The sequence below is a fragment of the Ochotona princeps genome, chromosome 15, assembly GCF_030435755.1.
Source record: "Ochotona princeps isolate mOchPri1 chromosome 15, mOchPri1.hap1, whole genome shotgun sequence".
NCBI lineage: Eukaryota > Metazoa > Chordata > Mammalia > Lagomorpha > Ochotonidae > Ochotona > Ochotona princeps.
The window spans coordinates 21,197,313-21,223,466 of record NC_080846.1 but is presented as its reverse complement, the minus strand read 5'-3'; the positions used below and the strand labels follow the sequence as shown (position 1 = coordinate 21,223,466).

The 26,154-nt window shown below is 43.0% G+C and overlaps 1 protein-coding gene across 2 annotated transcripts in view; it reads right to left on the bottom strand.

Moving 5' to 3' along the window:
* Nucleotides 1–26,154, bottom strand: part of SRGAP1 (SLIT-ROBO Rho GTPase activating protein 1) — a 251,366-nt gene that overhangs the window by 114,413 nt on the left and 110,799 nt on the right. For both annotated transcript variants that reach the window (XM_058673470.1, XM_058673471.1), the window contains exons 2-3: nt 11,622–11,817; nt 8,326–8,488 (exon numbers count right to left, since the gene is read on the bottom strand). In XM_058673470.1, the coding sequence (XP_058529453.1) occupies nt 8,326–8,488; nt 11,622–11,817 (359 nt within the window). The remainder of the gene's footprint in view (nt 1–8,325; nt 8,489–11,621; nt 11,818–26,154) is intronic.

The window sequence follows — 26,154 nt, the reverse complement described above, 5'->3', positions numbered from 1 at the left end:
AGCACCTGGGCTCCACGCGTGGCTCTGACTCCTGCCTCCACCAGCGCTGATGGTTGCAGGCACGAGTGAGGGCTCCAGGGACTCAGTTCCTGCCACCATGTGACAGACCTGGATTGAGTTCCTCCAGGTTCTAACTTTGGCCATGGCAATTACAGGCACTTGGAGAGTGCCTGGAAGGTGTGTGTCTCTCACTTACTCTTTCTACTTCACATACATATGTATATATGTATCTCTCTGTGTGTAAAAGATTCACTTATTTTCTTGTCAGAAAGGCAGATTTACAGAGAGAAGAAGAAACAGAGAGAAAGATCTTTGTATTTGATAGTTCACTCCCCAGATGGACACAATGGCTGGAGCTGAGTCTATTTGAAACCAGGAGCTTTTTCCAGGTCTCCCATGCATGTGCAGAGTGCCAAGGCTTTAGGCCATCCTCTGCTGCATCCCAGGGTCATTAGCAGGGGGCTGGATGGAAAACAGAGTGGCCAGGACATGAACTAAAACTCATATATGATGCCAGAGTTTGGCAGTGAAAACTTAGCTAGTTGAGTTATCACATTAGCCCCTCCAATTAATATATTTTTTAAAAAAAGTTTCAAAATTGCTGTTCAGGCCAATCACACATTTTCTGTTGTTACTAAGGAATAAAGCTCATGATATAAACCCAAGAACATCGGCACCAGGGAGTGCTGGTCAGTGAACACTTTGTGTGCCACTCTGACGAGAGATGTGCAACAACAAATTAAAAGTATTTCCTCAAATACTTCAGAATCTTATTTTATTATAAGAAGTAGGAGTTTGGTCTTGAGTTATTTCTAGAAAAACAAGTTAGCCACAAGGTCAAAAAACTCAAGAGAACTAGCTGGAAGTGCTAGCTAGAACTATTCCTACTTATTTTTCATAGTTCTATCAATAATTAAGCTGCCTCTTGAGGCCACCAGAACAGCATTTAATTCTTCTGCTACAGTGCACTGAAATGCTTTGAAAAAGTTCTTCTTGTTATATTATTTACCAGTGTTGCATAAGCAGACTGGATCATATGTGCTAGCTCTTCACTGATAAAACAGCCCATTTATATTTCATTACTAAATCTCAGCCACAGCCATCCAGGAAGGAGAAAGACACGTCTTTCACTCCAGATCTGAAATTCAAATGAAATCTCAAGGCCACCTTCTAATCCAAAAATTCTACTTTAAGGAAAGTAGCAAAAAGTAAAAAAAAAAAAAAAAAAGAAAGAAAAAGAAAAGAAATTACATGAATGAGTTTAATATTTAAATGCCCAACAACAGAGAAGTAACACAACCATGCAGACATTGAAGCCCTATGCAGGCAGGAAGTAGTCTATTTTAAGACTATTTCCAGACATGTGGAATGTAAGTAAGATTTTATAGTAAAAGAGCATGTTCTTGAGCTATATACAAAGAAATAACATTTTCTGAAATATACCTATATATATATATGTTTGTATATTAGACATCTCTGTATATACACATATAAAGACTGAAAAGCTATAGCCCAGAATATTAATAATAGATTGTATTACTGCGGTCACTGTTATTTCTTGACATATATTTTTAGTGTTTAGAATTTTGACAATGAAAAATTATTTTTAAGGGGCCACTGCTGTTGTACAATAAGAAGCTGTCTGTAACATTGGCACCCTATTTGAACACCATTTCAAATCCTAGCTGCTCTATTTCCAATGCAGCTGCCTGATAATGTGCCTGGGAAAGCAGTAGAAGTTGGTCCAAGAGCTTATTTCCCCATTACCCATGTGGGAAACCCAGGAGTTCTAGGCTCCTGGCTTCAGTGTGGGCCAGCCTTGACTGCTGCAGCCAGTTAGGGAATGAACCAGAAAACGGAGTATCACCCCAGCCCCCTGCCATAACTCTGTTTTTCAAATAAGTATATGTGAAAAAAAGAATATGTATGTTCATATTAAACATTTTTTCTTTTTATACATTTGTACGAGTGGTAGTTTTGGGATGTCTCAAAACTTATGGGCATTATTTTTGAACAAGAGATCTGTGTTAGTGATCTGTAGTAGATTGGTATCTTTATTAACTTGCACAAAAGCACCTGTGTAAATATTAACTAGTTTAGATGGTCTCCTTGAAGGCAGAGCTACAAATCCCTGCCCCACTGTGCAATGTCTCCAAGACTCTTCCAACTGTGGCACTTCCAGAGAACATGGTTGGCTGTGGGCAAAGTAAAAATGACTGCGGCTCTTTGAGTGTTTTTTTTGCTTTCTTTCAGATGGCCCTGTACTGTCAGCAATATCAAAAGTGACTTCCTCTAACTTCTGCCACACGGACTCTGTGACATTTGGGGCCAAACGGGCTGGTTCTCTGGGGCTTCAGGCAGCAGAATTTCTGCTACTTTGTGTTTCTGCCTCCAGTGTGGATGGATGACTGACACAACAGTATCCTTCTTCAGAATCCTTGCAGGACATGAGCAGGGCTGAGAGCCACACTATCCCATTTCTCACAAGTTTCTAACCCTAAGCATTGAGTGACATTTCTATTTTTCTTTCCTTGCCCCTGATGGATGGATTGTATTATCTGCCCCTGGGACAGCTGAGTCATGGTACTCGGGGCACAGTGTAAAACTACCAGCGCAAAGCTTACAGGTGTCATAATTACTGGTGAACAAGCAAAAGAAATTAGTCCAGCACACGTACTTCTGCCAACTAAAGGACAAAACAAACCACAAGGAAATGACAGACTTCAAAACAATTTGTTACACAAGACACATTTTAACATGTTCAATGACACCGTTCAGTAAAACTCCCGCTAAACAATATAATTCTATTTTAAAGTTCTTCAGATTGGTACATAAGATCCTGTGATTCTGTGATTCCTGCCAGCGAGCTGCAGCTCGTGCTGCATCCGTGAGACCTGGCACGCACTTCGTTTTGATGTGCAGCAAGTGACTGGCACATTTTCTGGCTGCAGCATGAAGCCACATGCGAAGCACACTGTCAGCATGAGTAACGGAAAGCATAAGGAAAGTCACGTGACTCCAGGAAGCAAGGCTGGAGAACAGGGCAGGAGGTCCACCAAACCCACCTACCAGCCTGCAGGAAATAATGCTTGATCATAAGGACATCCTGTGTGCTGGAAGTCCCCTGATGATGCCCTAAATCAGGGCTGATCAGTGGGTAAAAGATGAGTCCATTTTCATCCATGCTCATACTGTCCATTCCTAACGGAGGGTCTGGAATTGAGCAACGTTTCCTATTCAATGAACGGGAAAAGCAAGGCAGTGTCACAAACAGGTTTTTCTGTGTGAAATGGCTGTGGGGAGATGAGAGGCATTCACTGGGTTATTTCCTGACTTCCAACTAACTGTTGAAATGTGAGGACAAAAACTTCAAATTCACCACAGGCAAGGACATTGTGAGAACATTTCTTAGAATCTGCTTATACATATGATTTGCAACTTCACAGTAAGTGATACATAAAATATGATGGGAAGGTGCCTGCCATGCAGTTGTGCCATACACTGTACTCGGGATGGGAACACTTGGCATCTGATCTCACAGTGCATAATTACCAGTATATTACGGACAAATGGAGTAACTGTTTATAGGACTGGAATATTAAAGATTCCAGTGAAAAGATACTTAGGACTTACTAAGTGCAGAACCAGGCTAAGTTCCCATTCTGTGAATGACTCACAAAGCCTTCCTAGAGCTATCTGAGTATGATACAATACCCACTCTGTAGATGACCAAACTGAGTCTTAGGAGGTTTACAAATTCTACCATGTCCACATAGCAACTAAGGTGAGAGACAGGATGCAAAATACGTGATTTCAGAGCTTAAAAGCAGAATTGACATAAATGGACCAAGAATTTTCATTTAGCACTTTAAAGACCTACCTAAGTTTAAAACACTCAATATTTGAATAACTGGATCTTATTGTTGTTTTCTAAAGAGCCCCATTTCTCCTGCCAGTTGGCAGTTTTCTGTCTAGTGGAGTTCTTCGTGTTTGTAACTACCTCTGATGTCATTAAGATCTACATTTCCTGTAACTGTGCATGAATTAAGCATATCCCTCTAAAGGTCTGCTTGAATACTAAATCCACCTGGACACAGAACATTTCTGGAATGCTTGGCCCCAAACTCATTTGATAAAACAGGTGGAGTACAAGAATTCTCTGTCATTGGCTAAACTGAGTCAAACATGGTTGTGGAAGAAGCTGAACCACTAAACACACAGTATGTATCTGATCTCGACGCAGAGATGGGGACATTTCTGAAAACGAGGTAGTCACAAAATCTCCCAAGAAAGACAAGCATTACTTATGCTAAGGACAAACATGCAAGTTCAAGGTCTCTCAGATCAACTCAAATGTTCTCTTTGGATAGAGACCATGAAAAAAGAAAGCTGGAGTGGACAAGACAACTCTGTAACTGCAAAGGCCCTAAAGTTCTTAGGATTTGATCAAGAATAGATTCTGGTTTCCTAGCCCTTGCACATGATACGTGTGTTCTGGCTCCACAACAAGCTCTGGCCTCTCCCTTTCGCCATCTGCTTCTCTGGTCTTCTTTTTACCAGCAACCACACAGATGGCAAGGGGAGGGGTGTCTCCTGCTGTGTTCACCTGAGGAAGGTGGACTTTGATATCTGTGATTGTCATGACAGTTGCCTTCCCAGCAGGTCCGCGGTAATGGTTAGGGTGCAAAGTTTATTCAACAAGCATGGCGCACCCCCCTCCCAAGTAGCTGGGGAAACCCAATGTAATCAGGAAGTTTTTACAGACTCTTTCTTTGAGTCCTGGGAAATCAGGATGAGAAAAGAACTTTCAGGTAGCAGACAGGTAGGCATGCAAGAGCTCTCTTCCACCACGCTTATTGTGCATACCCCACAAACTCATTCCACTGATGACTGGGAACATTGCTGGCTGGCTTGTTGAAACAGCTGACCCCTCTCTGGGAATTACCCTTGGAAATCACCCTCCACCTAAGGGAAGTGGCTCACCCCAAGAGCAGCCCAGATCCAATGGGGGCAGAACAAAGGACAGCATACCTAACTGCCCAGGCCAGACCAGCCTCAGTGCCTGCAGGTCCAGCCTCACCCTCTGCCCAGTCTTGCCCACTCTTTTTAGGAGTAGAGCACTGCTCCCGAATCATCTCCCAAGATTACAAAATGAACAAACTGCAGAGCTGGGATTCAAAGCTAAATCCTTCTGACTTTTGGTCCTAAGCTTCTATCAACTTTAGCAAGCCCCTGACTTTGATTCAAAAAAATACAAATTGAAGTCCCTGCTAGGATGCTTTCCTCCAGCTGCCCATGCCACACCCACTGGCAGACAACCCTGGGCCCCGTCACATCACACTCCTTTCCCTGCACTGACGCCTCACTTCTGGGATCATGGCATACTGTTCTTGTCCTCTAGATGCTGCTGCTGCCTCCTACTAAGAGTCTCACTTCAAATGCTCCCTCTGCCATGAAGTTTCCTGATCCCTGCTTGAGAAGGGTACGGAACGTTGGCCTTTCAGCTTCCTCACCAGAGGGTTGTGCTTCTCTTTAGCCGGGTGACAGCAAATTATTATAATGAGCTCCCTGCAGGCAAGCACATGTCTTCAAGCAATCATTTTCATGACCAGGCACAATAATGATGTTTTATTGAATGCACAAATGAGGAACCTTGATGTGGGTGCTGGACCCAGAGGCCCTGCTGAACGGCTGCCAGCCCTGTGTTGGAAGCATCACAAAGTGCCTCTCAGGGGCTGACCTTATAGTGTAGTGGGTTAATCAGCTGTCCTGCAACCCTGACGTTAAGCATCTTTTATGAACTCTGTCTGGTTGGGCTGTTCCACCTCCGGTCCAGCCCCTTACTAATGTACCTCGGAAAGCAGAGGATGATGGCCCAAGTGCTTGGGCACCTGCTACCCACATGGCATACCTGGATGGAGTTCCAGGCTCCTAGCTTTGGCCTCTCTCAAACCTGGCCATTGTAACCATTTGGGGAGTGAACCAATGGGTAGAAGACCTCTTTCTTTTTATGTCTCTTCTTTTCTCTCTGTAAATCTTGTCTTTTAAATAAATCAATCTCTTTCTTTTAAGTGCCATCCCAATTTTGATAAACCGTGGCTTCTTTGAACCTGAGGACCAACTTTTCCTCATCTTTCAGGCTTTCACAACACAACACAGTCATCTATCTGCTCATGCGGGATATACAAAGCACCCCTAATGGGTCTCTGGGGCACAGGCTGACAAAAGAGAAAAATCACTTCCTTTCCATGGCTCAGCTTAAACTTTCTTTTTTTTTTAAATAGCTTTTTTTTTTTTTCTAAGATTTACTTTATTTCCATTACAAATTCAGATATACTGAGAGGAGGAGAGACAGAGAGGAAGTGGAGCCGCCGGGACCAGAACCAGCGGCCACATGGGATCAAGGCGAGGACCCCACCCACCAGGCCACACTGCCGAGCCCCAGCTTAAACTTTCTTTAAAAATCTCCACTACTTATAATACAAAGGCTTTTTGCTACCTATTTTCTTAAGACAAAATGCCTCCAAGACATCAAGCAGAATTAAGTGATAAGATCATTTTGGTGCAAAACACATCAAAATTGTGATGTGTTTTTCATCACATGCATTTTCTACGAACTCTTAAAGAGCCCCTTGTATGTGCCCTGATTCCCAGCCTCCAAAATTCCTCCTTTGTTTGAAACTCCTTTTTAAATTTCTATTTCAGAGAACACAAGATGGTTCAGAGTTTGCTCAGTCCCACTTCTAGGTCAGAAATCAAACCCAGTGTGGCTACATCAAACACAGCTAAGAACTTTTCCAGCTGGCCTGCATAACACTACGTCTTTGTTTTAAGGTGCCTCTTTGAAACATAAATATGTCATTAATCTACAGGGTGGTTCCTTCCCCCACTCCACTTCTGAAACCAATGGTTATGTGCTGAAGAGAGGTACAGGATTAGCTACAGGCACCAAATACTGTTGGTACAAAGCTGAGAGGGTAGGGAGTGTGTGTGCTACACATATAAAATCCAAGGGGGAAGCTGACACAGTAAGTAGCTTGATTCTCGCCTGGAAATGGTCCCCATTTGTTACTGTAAACAACAAGAACATGGCTGAGAGCTGGTGAAGGCCAAAACATGACAAGAAGCCCTGAAGACTGAGAACTTATGTTCGAATAGATTGGGCAGGAGGAAGCTCTCTGTGTGCAAAGAACTGAACTTTCTGGGTACTGTGGAAATACATCTATATTATTCGCTCACAGCCTCCACTGATGATCCAGTGGGAGTACGGTAAGACTGTGACTACATTTTCCCTGAGAAAGCTGAATATGTGCATATTGTTCTTCTCAAGTCTACGACCAGATGGGAACCCAAACGTGGAATTGGAGGCTTCTTCACTCACTTTTTGTCTAAGCACAGGTAGTCTGCTCACTGCCTAAGGAGACACTTGTAACTGGCAGGTACACCTTACTTGAAAATTTTGCTTAAAATGTTCAAGTCACAGATTCAGTGATTTACAGCTTTATAACTACTATGCCTGCTCAGGTTCAACTTCTCATTTATATCTTTAAAACAGTCATTCTTAGAGATGGCACTGCAGCCTAGTAAGGAAAGCTAGCACCCGGGACACCAGCGTCCCATAGGATAGTGCTTTGAGACCCACTTCTGATCCAGCTCCCTGATAATGCGCCCGAGAATGCAGTGAAGATGATACAAGTGAGGGAGACCCGAAAGAAGTTCCGGGTTCCTGGTTGGCCTGGCAGAGCCCTCGCTGTGTGGCCTTTTGAGGAATGAACCAGCAGATAAAAGGTTTCACCGTCTCTCTGTGTGACTCTGCTTTCAATATGCATAAATAAGACAAATCTTGGACCAGCACTGTGGTATAGTAGGTTAAGCCTCTGCCTAAAACACCAGCATCCCATAATCCCATAAGGCACTGGTCCTTGTTATGGCTGCTTCCATTTTTGATTCAGCACTCCTGTTAATGCACATGGGAAGCAGAACCAGATGGCCCAAATCTTTAGGCCACTATATAGTTATGTGCGAGACCTGGAAGAAGCTCTGGGCTCTGGGCTCCTGGCTCTTGCCTGGCCCAATCCTGGCCACTGTGGCTATTTGGAGAGTGATAAGAGGAATGAAGATTCTCTGCTTCTTTTCCTTTCTCTGTAAGTCTGTCTTTTAAATAAATTTTTAAAAAATCTTTAAATTTCAATCTTTAAATCATTCTTTTAACTTTTTCCCATGAATATTTCTTGAGTATTGAGTTTGCAGCAGGCCTTGATCTCAGTGCTACAGAAAGGAAAAAGCAAGTATCAGAGAAAAAGCACAGGGATTTTGGATGAGTACCTTCTTAAACATCCTGGTGGAATCCTCACTGATTTGCATGAACCGCATGATCACATTATTCAGGTAGATGTCACTCAGGGTGGCGTGGTCTTTGCTCTCCCTCCGCACTTGGTTCAGGAGCAAGTACCAGCAGTTCACCGGAGATAACAGGTTCTGGTCCTTTCTACAAAGTGAAGACAGACAACGTTACCACCAACTTCCAAACTGCCCCATCCAACAGTGAGGTGATCAAGCCCAGCTGCAGAGCCAGATGGGCATTGTGGCTTGTTGTTCTCTGCTCTGGGCACTTCTCAGACTAAGACTCTGGAAAGCCTTGAAGTCTGTGGCCAGTACAGAGAAAGTGACTTGCCAGGTTGGGAAGAAAATACTTGGGAGAAGAACAGCAGTGAAAACCCAGGCTCTGAATACATACATGGTGCACAGGCAGCTCTTTGACTACTAACACCCCAGCCAAGAAAGCAAACTGTATTTAGATAAACTTTGGTTGATCCCTGTCTCAAAGACAGAGGTCTGTCACTGCACAAAGTCCCCTCTGAATGCTCAGTCCATTGCTGGAAATGACATGTGGCTAGTTACGCCTTCCATGGAACATAAATTGGAGGGTTATTTATTACCCCTAGGTACATAAGCTCCAGCCTCCCAAAGAGCGTTCCTGGGGACCAGAGATTTATGGCACAGTCTCAAGGCACATGAACGTACTGGCTCATGACTTGTCACATGTTCTACTGAAACCCATAAAACGGTGCCAAATTTCTAACTGTGCCTTGTTTTACTCTCCATGCTAAAGCTAACAGAGTATGAGCCACAGACTTCTCAAAAAACTCTTAAGAAAAAAATACAACCAAAACCAGATTGCAAATGGTGGGAAGACAGACATGCTTTTTAAAAAGGAACATCATTTGGTGGTTCATTTTAAGATTTTTATTTCATTTATTTGAAAGAGCTACAGAGAGAATGAGAGGGACAAAGAGGTCTTCCATCCATTGATCTACTCCCCAAATGCTGGCATCGGCCAGAGTTTGGCTGGTCCAAAGTCAGGGGCCTGGAGCTTCTATCAGGTCTCTCACACTGGCAGCAAGGACCCAAGTAACTGGGCTATCTTTTACTGCTTCCCCAGGCACACTAGCAGGAAGCTGGATGGGAAGTGGAGCACCCACAGGGGACCCAGTAGCACGGGTGGTGGTTCTACCTGCTAGATCACAGAACTCCTTACAGTTATTTTTAAAAAACTAACTATAGTGGCTGGCACAATGGCTCAATTGGTTAATCTTTTGCCTGCATGCCATATGGATGCCAGTTTGTGTTCTGGCTGCCTGACTTCCCATCTAGCTCCCTGCTTGTGGCCTGGGAAAGTAGTCTGCTACTTAATTTTTCTTGTTTTTTCTAACATTTATTTTATTTATTTGAAAGGCAAGACTATAGGGAGAGGGAAAGAGATGCCCACTTTCTGGTGGTTCACTCTCCAAACAGCCACAGCACAGCTGCTGGTGCTGTGCCAGGTTGAAGCCAGGAGGTCAGAACTCTGTCTGGGTCTCCCACATGAATTCAGGAACCCAAACACTTGGGCAATCCTCCATTGCTTTCTCAGGCACTTTGGCAAGCAGCCAGGACTTGAACCAACGCCCAGGTGGCATCCCTGTGTCACAGGCAGACACTGACTTAATACACGAAGCCACAATGTCAACCATTCCCTTTAGTGCCTTCCCTTTTGGGCCCCTGGAAATGTGTCTTACCTTCTTTTGAGTACAGCCCATATCCTGAAAAAGATGACTATTATATTTTAATTAGCACTTCTGGGGCTTTGGGGTTGGAGTGTTTTTCAGAGGGTTTTCCAGGTGAACCCTATTTCTGGAAATCAAAGTCTGTGCTGCCTTTTCAACATTTTCTAAGTATGTCTGTTTCTCTCTGCCAACCTTCCTTGGAGAGCCCCTGGCCTGGTCCCCCTGCCCCAGCTGTGCCTCCATCCAGTGCCTGATCCTGTCTCCTGGTGTGAATGGGTATTCCTTCTACGTAAAGCTTTCCAAAGCCTTCTCATGCTCTCAGGATCAAGTTCAAGCTGCCCAGGAAGATCTGATCTGATCTGATCTGATCTATTTCGTTACCCCAAACTATCTCTGCTATGTGAATTTGTCCTCTACCTCTTGCTGCTGGTTCCTTACTACTGCCTTTCCCCGTGCCTGGAACGTCCCCTTCTCCCCTTCCCCCTTTACAGGCTGACTAGACCTCGAGGCCTCTGCTTAGATGCCACTTGTTCCGGGCCTTGCAGCCCCTTCTCTGCCTCCCCTGCGGGATGGATTCCAGCCAGTCCACAGTACTCTGAGCTTCTCCCTGCTGCAGGGCTTGTGTTCTCTTGAGTGGCTGCTCACTTCTCTACAGCTCCAGGATTGAAATGACAGTGGTAATTTCATCACCAGAATAACCTGTTTGTACTTTTCAAGCAAATAATTAATGGAAGATTCAATGATGCTGACTCATCAGAATTTTACTAAAAGCCCTGATTTTAAATCCGTGTCTCTTGGGCTGGTGATGTGGCATGGGGAGAAAAGCCACTGCCTGCAATGCTGGCATTCCGTTTGGGCACTGGTTCACGTCCTGGCTGCTCCACTTCCAACCCAGTCCCTACTACTAGTCTGAGAAAAGCAGTAAAGATACCCCAGTATTTGGGCCCCTGCCGTCCATATGGCAGAACCTGATAAAGTTCCTGTATCCTGGCTTGAGGCTGGCCCAGCCCTGGCTGCTGCAGCCACCTGGGCAGTGAATCAGCAAACTGAAGATCTCTATATCTCACTCCTTGTAACTTTGACTTTCAAAGAGATAAGTCAATCAGTACAAAGCACTCAGTGTCCACATCAATGAAAACATGGATGGGAAGGGTGGAAGCACTGAGTTCAAGAACTGCCCAGCGCCCAGTGCTTCTTTTTGTACCAAACCACTTCCAGGATTCTAAAGTCACTGCTTCAAGAAGTAACTGATTTTAATTTGCTCTTCCAAATTTCCACCTGTGGCAGATAGGAATTCCCACTTCTCTGTGATTAGGAACTGTACCAGCACATATATTGCTTTCTGGCCTATAAGGTTATCCACAAAGACATATATGTTGGAAAGAGCAAAATGCCAAAACAATATTGTTGGTTAAAATACAGGAAATTAGCATCCATCAACTATACATGAAGAGGGTTGCTTTGATTTATGCACATCCATAGCTTCATTGGGAGAAAAACAATCTAACCCCCAGAGGGATGATGCAAACGAGGCTGTCACCTTGGGAGCAAGAACCTGAGTCGAGGCTCTCTTACTTGTATTGCTGGTGATCCTTGGTGCTTCTCGTTTTGGCCATGAACCTTTCTGCTAGTTTCTCTAGGTTCCGAGAATATTCTGTCTCGATTTCAGCTTTTTTCCGGAAGAAGTCCTGCAGGTCCTGGAGCAGCTGAACTCGCATCTCCGTCTGTTGTTCAAGGCATTTCTGTTGATCCACCAGCTGAGCTCGTATTTCTAAGGAGAGAAGAGGGAGGGAGGAAAACCAGAAGGTGAACGCGTGAAACTGCTGAGGTCTGTTGTTAGGTAATGAACCAAGTTACATTTATATTATAGCTAGCCCTTGCACGGGAACTTTGTCAGACTCTTACGACCAGCTGGCTCTTTCAGCAACCTATCTGCTAGCCCTTTAAAAGAATGAGATAAGCATCAGAAAAAAATGTAGCAAATTAGAAAAAGAAATGTGGGTCACATTTGTAATGCCACAAACATGCATGGAGTCATGAGGGAGAAAAAAATAAGCCTTGAAACCCTGTACGTAACAATTGGTAACATGTGACACCTTTGGTAGCTGAGCACACACTGTAATGGTATTGGACACCACTTTCCCTCAATTGTCCCTTTGGGGTTGCAATAGCAAAGGAACTGGCATCATTACTTCCAGGCTCGGAGCGCCTCCACACTTGCCAGTTGGCCTGTTACAGAGATCAACATCTGATCATTTTTATTCGGTGCCTAAACTTACAGTTTGTAAAAACACACAACTCCGGGGGTTTTCAGGAATGCCAGGCCTAAAAATAACTTCTTTTCATACCCACATATCCCATTCATAGCAGGGAAACCCTCAGATTCCACTTCAGGATCCTGCTCACAATGCCAAGGACAGCTCCCTGGCCACCCCCTCTCACAGTGTTCAAACTAACACCCTGTTGACACGTCTAATCCTGAAAGAATCATTTGAAAAAATCTGAATACATTAGGGACATGAAGGTTATTTAGTGATTTAGGAAAAAGACAAAAGCAAAAATCTGGCATACAAAAATGTCTGTAAATGACTATAACAAAGGAATCCATTTGTTCAAGAAAATGAGAGACAGTAACTACTAACTCCTGGTTGTGTTTTGTTCTTAGACACAGGGCTAATCTCCAAAGACAAGAATTTTCATTCTGGAAAACTTATTTCATATTTTCCAGCGTCAAGGCATATTTCCTAAAAGTGGAGATTGGATTTAACTTGATGGAGTTAGTAGAAATCAATGTCAAAATAACACTTCTACAGTTCTTCCTATTCAACACAGAAGAATGAGCTGACAATATATGTGTATCAATCAGACCACATTTCACAAAGTTCACTAACATCAAACTGGCCAACTTATGAATGGAGAGTCAAGAAACTTGCTCAATTAAATAACATACAAATGCACTCCAGTGTTTTCTATTCTATACGTTAACATAGTCAGGTCTAGCATTACTTTCTTTTAGCAAAGAACAATTCAAATTTGAAGGAGATGAATACTTGCTTTTTAAAGTGTTACTTTTTTTTTCTTCAATTGGAAAGTTAGATTTTACAGAAACAAGGAGAGACAAAGATCTTCCATCTGTTGGTTCACTCTCCAAATGGCCACAACAGCTAGAGCTGAGCCAATCTGAAATCAAGAGCCAGGAGTTTCTTCTGGGACTCCTACACAGGTGTAGGATCCCAAGGCTTTAGACCATCCTTTGCTGCTTCCCAGGCCACAAGCAGGGAGCTGAATGTAAAGTGGAGTAGCCAGGATACGAATTGGTACCCTTGTAAGATGTTGCACTTGGAGGTGGAAGATTCGCTAGATGAACTATCGTGCTGGCCCTGTGAAGTATTATATTCTAAATTAAATTTATTTGAAATGCAGAGGCAGAGAGAGGACTCTCAGGCACCGGTTCAGTCTCCCCATGCTCTTGTCACAGAGGATGAAGCCAGAAACTGAAATGCAGTCCATGTCTCCCACAGGGTAGCAGGAACCCTGTTATTCGGGCCATCAGCACAGCTTCCCAGGGTCTGCGTTAGCAGGGAATTCAAGTTAGGAGCCAGATCTGGGCCTCAAACCCAGATACTGTAATATCCAGGCATCTTACTGCTGGGCTAACTGCCAGCTCCCACAAATTGAATTCTTGACCTAAGTAAGTTGTACTAGTATGCCTCTAGCAATGATCTTTGCCTAACTAATCAAACACATCCCACCCTCCTCTTTATGCAACATTGTTGCAGCACCTACACAGTGCCAGGACTATATTCTGTCAAAAACACAGCAGCTAATACAAAATATGGTCACACTCAGGAAATCCTACTTCTCACAGCCTGAAGATGAGGAAGCATCCAGCCCTCAAGCGGCCCCCTCTTGTCTTCTCCCCCTCTAGACTGGGCAAGCCTCGCATTAATCTCACGGCAACGTGCTGAGTGCCAGAGTAAACATACTATTAGTGGCTTTTAACTACCATGAACAGCATCTGGATTTTAGTCACTCAAAGTAAATGTTTTCCAATAGAGTATTGTCATCAGCATGCCTGCCAAACTCCTTCTCCCAAAAATACAGAGCTATTTTTGTTGTATAAGGGGCGGGGGATGGGTATTCCTCATTCAAGAATCTGAGGAGCGTTTTAGGATAAAGTAATTTTAGTACATCTTGCTGTGCTAAGTGAAAATAAGTCAATCACAAGCCATCAACCCGTTTTCTCTACTTTTGTGTTGCCTCGGTGCCAAATAAAAATAAAAAGTGGCTGAGAATTCAAACCACATCAGAGGCATACAAACATTTATATGGGTTTCCTTCTTGGATCTCATTTTAAAATATTCCATCAGGATTTAAAAACAACACCTTCAAGGAGTTTTCACAGGGAACCTTTATTTTACAGGAATAACTGTTCCTTCATATTATATTTAATTTTCCAACCAAAATAGGGGGCCTTGCAATATGTTCAACAACAGTGAAAATGCAGAGGGTCAGAATCTAGAGACTCGTGTTGAGAAAGTAAAACTGGCTCCAGAAAACAGAGGAGACTCTGTTAAAGTATTTCTTCAGTTTGAAAACGTCTGGGGCAGATGATGAAAGGATAGTATGAAAGATGATTTTTAAAAATCAGTAGAAAAAGATTGCCTTCCGCAAACTCTTGCGGATGCAGGTATTTGGGCAAACAGCAAGACATTTGTATGCTGGGGGTGGCACCATGGCTCAACAGGTTAATCCTCTACCTTCAAGCACCAGCATCTCATATGGGTGCTGATTTATGTTCTGGTTGCTCCACTTCCCATCCAGCTCTGATCGAGCTGTTGTGGTTATATGGAGAGTGAACCAGCAGATGGAAGATCATTCTAACTTTTCTTCTCTCTGTAAATCTGCCTTTACAATATAAATAAACAAACAAACAAATAAATATAATCAGTAGCCCATTTGGAAAGACTGTGCAAGGCCCTACTCTACCTCCTGATTCCGGCTTTTTGCAAATGCACACCCTCAGGGGCAGTGGATGTCAGCTCAAATGATTGGGTTCCTGCCACCATACAGGAATTGAGTTCCTAATTCATGCTTTGGCCTGGCCCAGTTCCAGCAGTATGGACAACTGGGTGATAAACCGGAAGACAGAAGCTGTCTATCTGTGTCTCTCTCTCTGCCTTTCAAATAAATAAATAAAAATTTTAAGAGTAAATGGGGCCAGGCACAATAGCCTAGTGGTTAAATCCTTACCTCGTATGTGCCGGGATCCCATATGGGTGCCAGTTCATGTCCTGGCTGCTCCACTGCCCTTCCAACTCCCTGCTTATAGTCTGGAAAAGCAGCAGTGGATGGTCCAAAGCCTTGGGACACTGCACCCACGTGGGAGACCTGGAAGAAGCTCCTGGCTCCTGGCTTTGCATTGGCTCAGCTCTGGTGGGGAGTGAATCAGTGGAAGGATGATCTTTCTCTCTTTCTCTCTGTACATCTGCCTTTCCAACAAAAATAATAAATCTTAGGGGAAAAAAAGAGTTGAAATGTCAGAGCAGGTGTAGTGGATTAAGCCTATCTGCAATGCCAGCATCAGAATGCCAGTCCAAGACTTGCTACTTGATTTCAAACCAGCTTCCTACCAACGTGCCTTAGAGAGCAGAAGCTGGCCTAAGCATTTAGGTTCCAACAACCCATGACCTTGCTACTCTGATTCCAATCCAGATTCCTGCTAATGTTCCTTAGAGGGCACTAGCTAGTCTAAGCATTTAGTTCCAACAACCCCTGTAGGAGACCCAGTCTGGTCTGGCTTTGGCTACAGCTATCAGTTGGGGAGTGAACCAGTGGATGGAGGATCTTTCCTTCTCTGTCTCATTCTGTTTCTTTGTCTGATGCTCTCCCTTTCAAATAAACAAAAAAAATTTTAACAAAAATGAATAGAAATGTCTTTATAGAATGAAAAAAAACTAGACTTCTTTTAGCACAACTGAGTCACAAGGCAGTAATATAGATGAGATAACCTCCCTGCACAAGTGGTGTGTCTATTTTAATATGACTCTACTAGATTTAAGCTGACATATGGCAACCAAGAATCTGCAAGTATCTTAAAATAAACCAGTAAAGAATGTGTTGGGCAGACAAATGTCGGGAGGTTGCCCAGAAGGGACTGAAGAAACCCACAGTGAGCTGCCCGAGTCCCGTGACAGAGCACAGGACTGTGTTCTGGAGCGTCGCTGTCTCACAGGGACCACAGGATCTGCAATGCCCGAACTGGCCATGACTATCTCCAGGGGTGATGGGAGGGAAAGTGTGAGCCTTGTTTACGTACAAGGATGGCAGATATTCTCACACACATGGATTCTTTGACAATTTACTAATCTCTTCCTCTTAGCTGTCTTGGATCAGTACTGACCTTGGTCTTTTTTTTTTCAGATGCAAGGTTTCATTTTTGTTTTTATAAACAAGCAACAACTGAGCTCTTCTTTCGTGTTAGGAGAGACCAAGATCAAGGCATTGAAGATATAGATTTGTAAGACACAGTTCCTTCTGGTAGAGAAAACCAATCCTAAACTGGTGATATCAACCAATACATTGTGCCCAGTGCCTCAAGAGAGGAAAGAAATGCAGGAATTGACCCAGTCCGAAGCATGCAGAAGACACACTGTCCCAAAGCATGAGCAAATTACAAGATGTACAGTTCTAACCACCACCAATGGGAACAGCCAAGCCACAGGTTGGGAGAAAACGTTTGCAAGTCATACATCTGATAAAGGATCTGCCTTTCGGATATGCAAAGTACTTTTATAATATGAAACTGGAAATAAAAACCCATATTGGCAGTGGGCAAATGATTTTAAGAGATGATTTCTTCCAAGAAGATACACACACAGCCAACAGCACACGAAAAGTTGCTTGACATCATTAGCCACCAGGCAGATGCAAATCATAAGCACAGTGAAATACTCATTAGGATGGTAATAAACAGAAAGATAGTAACAGGTGTTGTGGAGAATACGAAGCTATTGGAAACCTCATACAGTGCTGGCAGGAAGCTGCAAGATTGCAACCACTTTGGAAAGCAGTCTGGCAGTTCCTCAAAACATTAAACACAGACTCATCAAAGGGCTTAGCAACTCCATCCCAGTTATACAGTCAGGAGACACGAACCTAGATTTCTGTAAACTTATACATCGGCAGCATTACAACAGATGAAGCAAAGCAGCAGATGGAATGTTAATCAGTAATGTGGTACAGTGTTTACTCATAACAAGGAACAAAGTACTTAAGTTACAACATGGATGAACCTTGAAACCAAGCTTGGAGAATAACACCATTCACAGAAGATCACGCAGTCTGTGACTCATTCATGTGACGGGTCCAGATAGACTGACCCATAGAGACAGGTGGTAGATCAGTAGTTACCTAGGCTTGAGAGAGCTGGGGAAAATGGAAAGTGACTGCAAAGGCATGCAGGGTTCCTGTTGGAGGTAAAGAAAATTGACTGCGGTATGCTTGCAAAACCCCTGTGAATGTACTAAAACCCCACACAACTATACACACTATGTATTTCAAACACTTATTTGGAGGGGTAAAATGACAGAGAGAGAAAAGGAGAAGAGTGGAGAGGGAAAGAGGGAGGGGAGGGGATGGAAGGGGAATGAATATTATTATCTTCATTCCACTAATCCACTCCCCAGATGGCTTCAACAGTCAGATCTGGGTCTGCAGCATGAGCGGCAGGGACTTAAGCATGTTAACCGTCGCTCGTTACTTCCTAGGTGCAATGGCAAAGCGACTGAACCGGCGTGGTAACAGGGGTGTCCCTGCCAAAACTGCAGCTTAATCTGGTGTGCCACATCACTGGCCCCTGAGCTGCACACTGTAAATGGCAAATTGTTATGTTGCAAAATTTATCTCAAAATAATTATATTAAAAAAGGCAGCAATACCATAATCTACACAATTTGCAACAGTTGTTGATAACAGTAATAACAGACTCCTATTTGCATCCTAATACTTTTTCAAATTAGATATCAGATGGACAAGCACTTTAAAAAGGATGTCCATAGGGCGCGGCATGGTGGTCTAGTGGATAAATCCTCGTCTTGTATGCACCAGGATCCCATATGAGCACTGATTCGTGTCTTAGCAGCTCCACTTTCTATCCAGCTCCCTGCTTGTGGCCTGGGAAAGCAGTGGAGGACAGCCTAAAACCTTGGGACCCTGCACCTACATGGGAGACCCGGAAGAGGTTCCTGGCTTCTTATCAGCTCAGCTCCGGCTGTTGTGGCAACTTGAGGAAAGACTCATTGGACAGTAGATCTTCCTCTCTCTTTCTCCTTCTCTCTGTATATCTGACTTTGCAATAAAAAAAAAATCTTTAAAAATGAATGAGTGAATGAATAAATGAATAAAATCTTTTTTTTAAAAGTTTGTGGAATAATGAGGTTAAAAGATGAGTTTACTTGGGTATAAAAAATAAAATCCATGCCCAATATTTTTGTAAGTATGTGTTTTTCATGAACTTCTTGAAGCCCCTTTATCTGCATAGAGTCCCCAATTTTTTTGCCTTAAAATAAGCCCATCTTTTAATTCACTGTTCTGTAAACTTTTGAAACATATTTGTGAGCCTGATAGTCGGTGTGGCAGTCATAATACCTTGCAAATAATAATTATTTTTTAAAAATTTATTCTTATTGAAAAGGAGGATATACAGAGAGGAGGAAAGACAGAGAAGATCATCTTCCGTCCAATGATTCATTTCCCAAGTGACCACAATGGCTGGAGCTGAGCCAATCTGAACCCAGGAGCCAAGAACTTCTTTGGGGTCTCCCGCACGGGTACAGGGTCTCAAGGCTTTGGGCCGTCCTTGACTGCTTTCCCAGGCCACAAGTAGGGAGCTGGATGGGAAATGGGGCTGCCAGGATTAGAACTGGCACCCATATGGGATCCTGGCGTGTGCAAGGTGAGGACTTCAACCACCACGCAATCGCACTGGGAAAGCAGTCAAGGACAGCCCAAGACCTTCAGACCTTGCACCCACATGGGAGACCTGGTTCCTGGCTCCGGATTGGCTCAGCTCCGGCTGCTGTGGTGACTTGGGGAGTGAATTATCGGACGGAAGATCTTCCTCTCTATCTCTCCTCTGTATATCTGACTTTGCAATTAAAAAAAAAAACCACTAACAATTTGTCTGGGCTGAATATTTTGCTTTCTCAGAGTCTCCTGGGCCTCGGAATGAAGGCCTCATAGTATGCTTTCAGCTGCATCTTTTCAACAGAAAACCCTGGGAAACACCAGTGGAAAGGAACTGAACAAGTTGTGGATTGGCAGAGTCTAGAACCAGACTTGCATTCCGGAAAATCACACAGGCAAATGAAAGGCTGAGGATAAGGTACTGAGCTCGTGAAACACTATCCTTTCCATGAGCACAGTTCTCCTTCTGGATGATGAGTTACTTAGCACAGCAAAGCACCACCACCAACTCCACCATAGCGGTCGGTTTCCATGCCTTTTACCAGTGTGGAATACATGACCATTTGCCTTTACTCTTTTAATGGGAAGTAGAAGTTGATTTTCAACTACATTGTGGCAAAATCATCAGAGCTGTGTAGCTACCAGTCACATAAGGTATTTGAAATGTGGCTAATCTGAATGAGATAAAAGTGTAAGATACACTGGGATTCCTGACAACTTAGTGTGAAAAGAAGAAAGTATCTCAATAATCCCACCTGTTCATCTTATTTTCCTAAGTGTTAGCTGATTATAAAAACAAAAAGCTGAAATCACCAGTGCATCCCATCTGTTGGGCAAGCACTTGCCTAGATGTGAGAGAAAGTTATCTGGATGTGGCGTCATGGGAATGAGTCTTTAAAGAGCAAGTAGGCTTGATAAAAAGACCAGACCGAGTCACAAGACGTGGACAGAGCGCAGGTTAAAAGGCATGACCTGGAGGAGGAGAATTGATAGAATTCATCTCCCACCACAAAACAGTCACCAATGATGACTGCCGGATTCCCCTGCTCCAAAGAGACTTGCAGGCTTATGCAGGATGCCACAAAGACTTTCTAATCATGCGAAGTATCAAGGGAACCAATTATTGAACATGTAAGGAAACAAAAGAAAAACACAAGTTCTAAGTTTGATGGTGTATATGGGCTAAGAAGTGTTCAGAAAAGTAAAGACCAGTGACGAGCTGCAGGATCAAGGACTATCTCCAGAGGGAACTGGTGCTGCACTGACCTGTAGGATCTGGGCGTGGAAACGTTCCTGAACTAAACTGAGAAGTCTAGTCTCCATATCCTGGGTTAGAAGCTTAGGGTGTGTAGACCTAATGTTACTTTCCAGGTTACTGCCTCAAACAAAACCTGATTCCCTAAGATCCACTTCTACTTTAGGACTATCAGATCAGCAACAATGTAAGCAAATCAAATAGCACAACAGCCATAGAAGAAATTAAGTTGTTTCCTTTCCAAGCTCAAAGCCACAGTCTCATCCTGGAACTCTAGGGCTGATTAGCACATTTGTGGAGTGGGGGCGGAGGAGGGGGAGGGATAGAGTTCGATATAATCCCCTTGGGGATTGAAGTAAGGCTAGAGACTACACAGTTCATCCTCCATATTTCTGATGCTAAAAGAGTCAGTTTCACAAAGTTCCTGACACTTAAATACATGCTGTTTTCATTTTTCTATCTCTTCATTACAATACTGTCAATGGATGCACGGTTAACCTTTGTATTATTTTAGAATAAATGCTTACAACAAAAGCATCAGTTTTTCATAGCAATTGAAAGCAGTATATTCTATTTTAGTCTGGATAGCATTTTCAGATGACAATGGAAAGCAAACCTGCACATTCTGTTTTCAAATAAAAGCTAGCCAGGAGAGAAGGTAATCAATTACGGTGATCAATGATTGCTGTTTAAATACATTGTAGGAGAGCAAAGTTTAAGGAAGAGCAGATCTGCATGAACCACCAGGCTGCATTCACTTAGAATGTAATGCGGCAGGGTTTCATTAACTTCCTCGTAATTAAGTGAGGGCATTTAAGGCCTTATTAGTAGATTGATTTTTACTACCCGAAAGACGGTGTGTGGAAACCATTTATCTAGAAAGCATACACAAAATTACATTTTGGGGTGACTGAGGTACTGACAAAGTCAAGGCATTCTCTAAGCTACTGACTTTTCTTGATCTATTTTAACCTGAAGACCCAAAGGATAAGTACCAGAACTTGCACAACTCGCTCTGAATCAGGTTCTTAATTTTCTTTAAGCTTGTCTGTCTGTCCTTCCTTCCTTCCTTCCTCCCTCCCTCCCTCCCTCCCTCCCTCCCTCCCTTCCTTCCTTCCTCCCTTCCTTCCTTCCTTCCTTCCTTCCTTCCTTCCTTCCGAGATGAGGAGAGAGGCAGACACAGAGTTAGACCACCCATCTGCTGCTTTACTCCCCAAGCCCCCCACTGCCAGGGCTGGGCCAGGCTGAAGCCAGAGAGTCAGCCATGTCCCGGCTATTGGTGCCATTCCCTGCTGTCTGGTAAGCTGCACACGAGCAGGAAATCAGAACCTGCAGCAGAGCTGGGACTCAAAGCAGACTAAAGCACCATGCCAGATGGTGCTTAAAACCATGCCACTCTTAAAACCTAAAAAGTTTTAAGAGTGGAAATGAAAGGGTTCTCACAGTGGTACAGCACACTAAACCACCGCCTGAGATGTCAGAATCCCATATGAGTTCAAGTTTGACTCCTGTCTGCTGCATTTGTAATCCAGCATGCTAATATGCCTGGGAAAGCAAGGGAAGATACCTAAGTGCTTGGGTCTGTCCACCCATGTGACAGACCTACCCAGATTCCTGGCTTTAGCATGTCCCAGGCCTGGCATCTGGAGAATGCCACCAGTAGATGGAAGATCTAACTCTGCCAGCCAACTAAACAATTCTTACAAAAAATAAATAATAATGGAAATGTGGTTGAGGTCTTTTCTAATTATCATTTTTAAATACCTATCAGAAAACAGTTTAAAGATTCTGAAGCAATTCATATTTACATCTCACATGTAACTAAAGAACATTTACTGAGTTCCTATGATATTCCAGGTTCTAGATTCTATGGTAGGCTCCTACAGCAATCCTACTGCTTGCTGCAGGACACTGAAGCAGACAGAAGATATTTAATTCAATGTCAATTCATAAGCACTATAGCATGCCTTCCCACTCGGGTTTGTCTGACTTTAAAGTCCATGATGCAAAATTGCAATGTTCAACAGTTACACAGAATGCACAATTACACAAAGAATGAGGAAGTGACCCGAGCCATGGGGTCCCAAACACTGTATTAGAATGTTTAGAATATACTAAACATACAACTATTAATCAAACAGTTGTCGACTGTCCAGAGGATCTAACATATTACCTAGCATTTTCATAAAGTAAAATGGTAAAAATTCCTACCTTACTACCCTGGGATAAAAATATTTAAAAAATACTAGCCAAATGCCTAGAAATAATTACCTAGTATTTATTGAATAACGTGGGTTTTTTTTAGAAGACATGTACATAGGCCAACTGCTTTGGCATTAAATGCATTATTATACCATTACTACTATGTTTTAATTGCTATAGATTTTCCTGAATTATATTATAAACTCCTTGGACACAAATAACATGTTCCTAAATTTAAAGGGGCATGTAACTTCTCAGGAACTATCTCTGGTATATGCCTGTTTCAGTAGAAGTGAGTTCATCCAATGTCTAGTTTATGTACTTATTGCCTTAGGAGCCAGATTTTTGCTAGTTTATCATACGGATTTCCTTTCTCCTTTCCTTGCAAGTCATCACTCCATATGGCCTCTTCCTTACTCACTGCTCTGCGTGGATCTGTGGGCCACAGCTCTACAAGGATCCTCCCACCAACACTAATATATTTGATCAGCAGAGAAAAAGAACTCCAATTAAATTCAATACCTATCATAATCCTTTAAACAATTCTCAAATACAGATGATTTTACATATATATGTGTCAGTTCCCACTTTAAAACAATATTTTAATCTAGGAAATTAACAAAAGAAAACATTTCACTTAATAACAAAAGACGATTTCACTTAATTTTATAAAGACAGCAGAAAGTGGTATCGGCTTCCTCAGTGTCTATTTGACAACTGAACGCCACAGGTTTGAATCATAAGGTACGAGTTTTTAAAGCTTTAGGCGACAAAATCCTTAAGGAAAGAGCAATATTTTTTTGGTCAGCTAATTCACACACACACTTACAACCCACACAGCCTCCACCCCGTTGTTAAATGTACTTATTGGAAAGGTGAAAGTGAGAGAGACAAAGAGGGAGACAGAGAGGTTGATTAATTGATTGAGTTTCCACCTGCTGGTTTGGTCCCCAGTCACAACAGTCTGAGCTGGGAAAGTTCAAAATCAGCAGCTTCTTCCAGGTCTCCTCCATGAGTGCAGGGGCCCAAGCATTTGGGCTATCTTCATTGCTTTCCCAGGAACATTAACAGGAAGCCAACTTAGAAGTGGATATGGAAGGTCAGCACCACAGGTGGCAGCTTTACCCACTATGCCACAATGCTGTCCCTACTTCACCCGTTTCAGATTTTCAGTCCTCAGCAATTACTGACATTAACTGGCCTTGTTAAAATGCCAGAAATATTCATTCTCTTCAGTACTTCATCTCTTTGAAATAGCAAAAAGAATATTCAATGAGATAGACAACCTATGTATTAAAAAGAAGTCATCTATTTTTAGTCTCAGATTGGAGCCAAACTCTGGAACCAAAAGTGTACTTGTGGTTGTGCACAAACCTCCAGCTTTTATCCACATAATCTGAAAAACACCCAACTCGTGCCTGTTTACTCAACAGAGCACAGGGAATACACAGCCACTACATTACTCATCAGACAACCATTACTGGGTATCTTCCAGGATGCGGGCACTGGAGACACACAGATAACCACATTGTTTCTTGCCTTCAGGGCCTCCCAGGCAAGCTCTGGGTCTACAGACTTGAAAACATGTAGCTGTGATTTTGATCATTATCATCCTTTATAATGCTATATAATAAGCCGTATAATGGAAGTCTGAAGAAAGTACTATGAGAATACACAGGAAACAACAGAGTCTGCCCAGCTGCACACCAGGGAAGGCCTGAGGCTAACACCACTCAGCGGCTAAGCAGAAACGTGCCCAGTTGGGGCTGGACTCAGGACAGATACTAGGCGCAAAACAAACAGCTTGTGCAAAGGCCCAGGGCCTCTGTCGAGCAGCAGATCAGGTGCTCCACAAAGGGCAACCTTCTCTGTCTCCAACAGTGGTAAGGTAAGCAGGTAAGATACAATATCAAAGCTTCTGAAATCATAAGTTTTTATTCACTTAGGACAGAGAAGTCTCAATTATGCATTTAACAAGTTAAAAGCAAGAGTTTTCATTTTTCGAAAAAGATAGTTATAGAACTGGGTTCTAACTAATGACACAATCAGGAAATAACATTTCCTGCCAAATTTTACATATCAGACTTTAACATTGTTTTATGCTAATTTGGGAAGGGAAGCAGCATGAGCTGCAGTCCAGTGTCCAGCATATGCAAGGATTTAAGCATCATAATGTGATCCAAGTTGCCTTTTAAGACAATTACTTTAAAATTTTGATTTTAAAGTGGATTAAAATTGCAAATGCTTTTAAATAGCCACCTACTACATTTACTATTTATTTTATGGTCTTATTCAACATGTGGTTTACTTTGAAAGCATATACTTTTGAAAGATATAAAAATATTGTAACACGAACCTTTTCAAAAAGCAGCAGCATCCACAAATACAAAGATGAAAATGCTAGCACTTCCTTATCTTATACCTATATTACTCTGTAAGTTCTTTATAAGATCTCAAGTTCAGCATGAACATTACTGTCTGTCACACCCAGTCTTTCACTTAGCTGCTCTTATCTGGAAAGATTCATTTTAAAACTGCACGTCTGTGAGAGAAGAAGGGAGGGAGTGAGGGGGAGGGAGAGAAGAAGAGAGAGAGAGGAGGGAGGGAAGGGACAGAGGGAGGGGAGGGGTGGTGGGAGGGGAGACCAGCTGTTGCTTCATTCCCCAAATGCCTACAAAACCCCTGGCCACAGCTGAGGTCAGGAGCTGGCAATGCAATGGAGATTTCCAACCTGGGCAGCAGGGACCCAGCTGCTTAAGTCCTTGCCACTGCCTTCCAGGGTCAGAAGCTAAAGCAGGGACTGCAACTCGAAGTAAACACTACAATATTGGACACGGGTCTCTTACCCATCTTGGTCAAACACCTGCTCCAAGATTCATTTTTATTTCTATTTTTTGCATTGCTCATTTTCGTTTTGTTTGAAAAGCAGGGAGAGAGATCGTCCACTCATTGGTTTACTCCCCACATGCCTGCAAAAGTCATGGCTGGGTCAGGATAAAGCCAGGTGCTCAGAACTCCACCCGGGTCTCTCCTGTGAGTGGCAGGAATACAACTGTTTGACCACCACCTGCTACCGGCCAGGGCACACATTAACAGGATGCTGGATTGGAAGTGGAGAAGTTGGGAGTTGAACCAAGCACTCTGATACGGGATGTGGGGCATCCCAAACAGAGCCACTTTCCCACTATGCCAAATGTTAACCCAAGATTCATCTTTTTTTTTTTACATAAACACTTTTATTTTTTTATTATTTATTATTTTTAATTCATTAATTACATTGTATTATGTGACACAGTTTCATAGGTACTTGGGTTCTCCCCACACCTCCCCAAACCCTCCCACCAGGTGGATTCCTCCACCTTGTTGCATAACCACAGTTCAAGTTCAGTTGAGATTCATCTTTAAACACCATCAGACTCACAAACAATTCTTCAGGCCCTGGTGTAAAAATGTTGTATTCCCCAGGCAAATATCTAGTGCCAGAGAACATCCACCATCCTTCCCTAACTATGCATCTACCATAGACACACTGTCGCTTAGTTTAATCTCTCCTCCTCAGTACTCTGCCTACACTGTACACTTTCCTCTGCTAAATCTGTGAGAATCATAAAAAATTTATAAAGCAGAAGATATGGGACAGGAGGAGAAGAGAGAACAGCAGGTGAGAGCAGGAAAAGACTAAAGG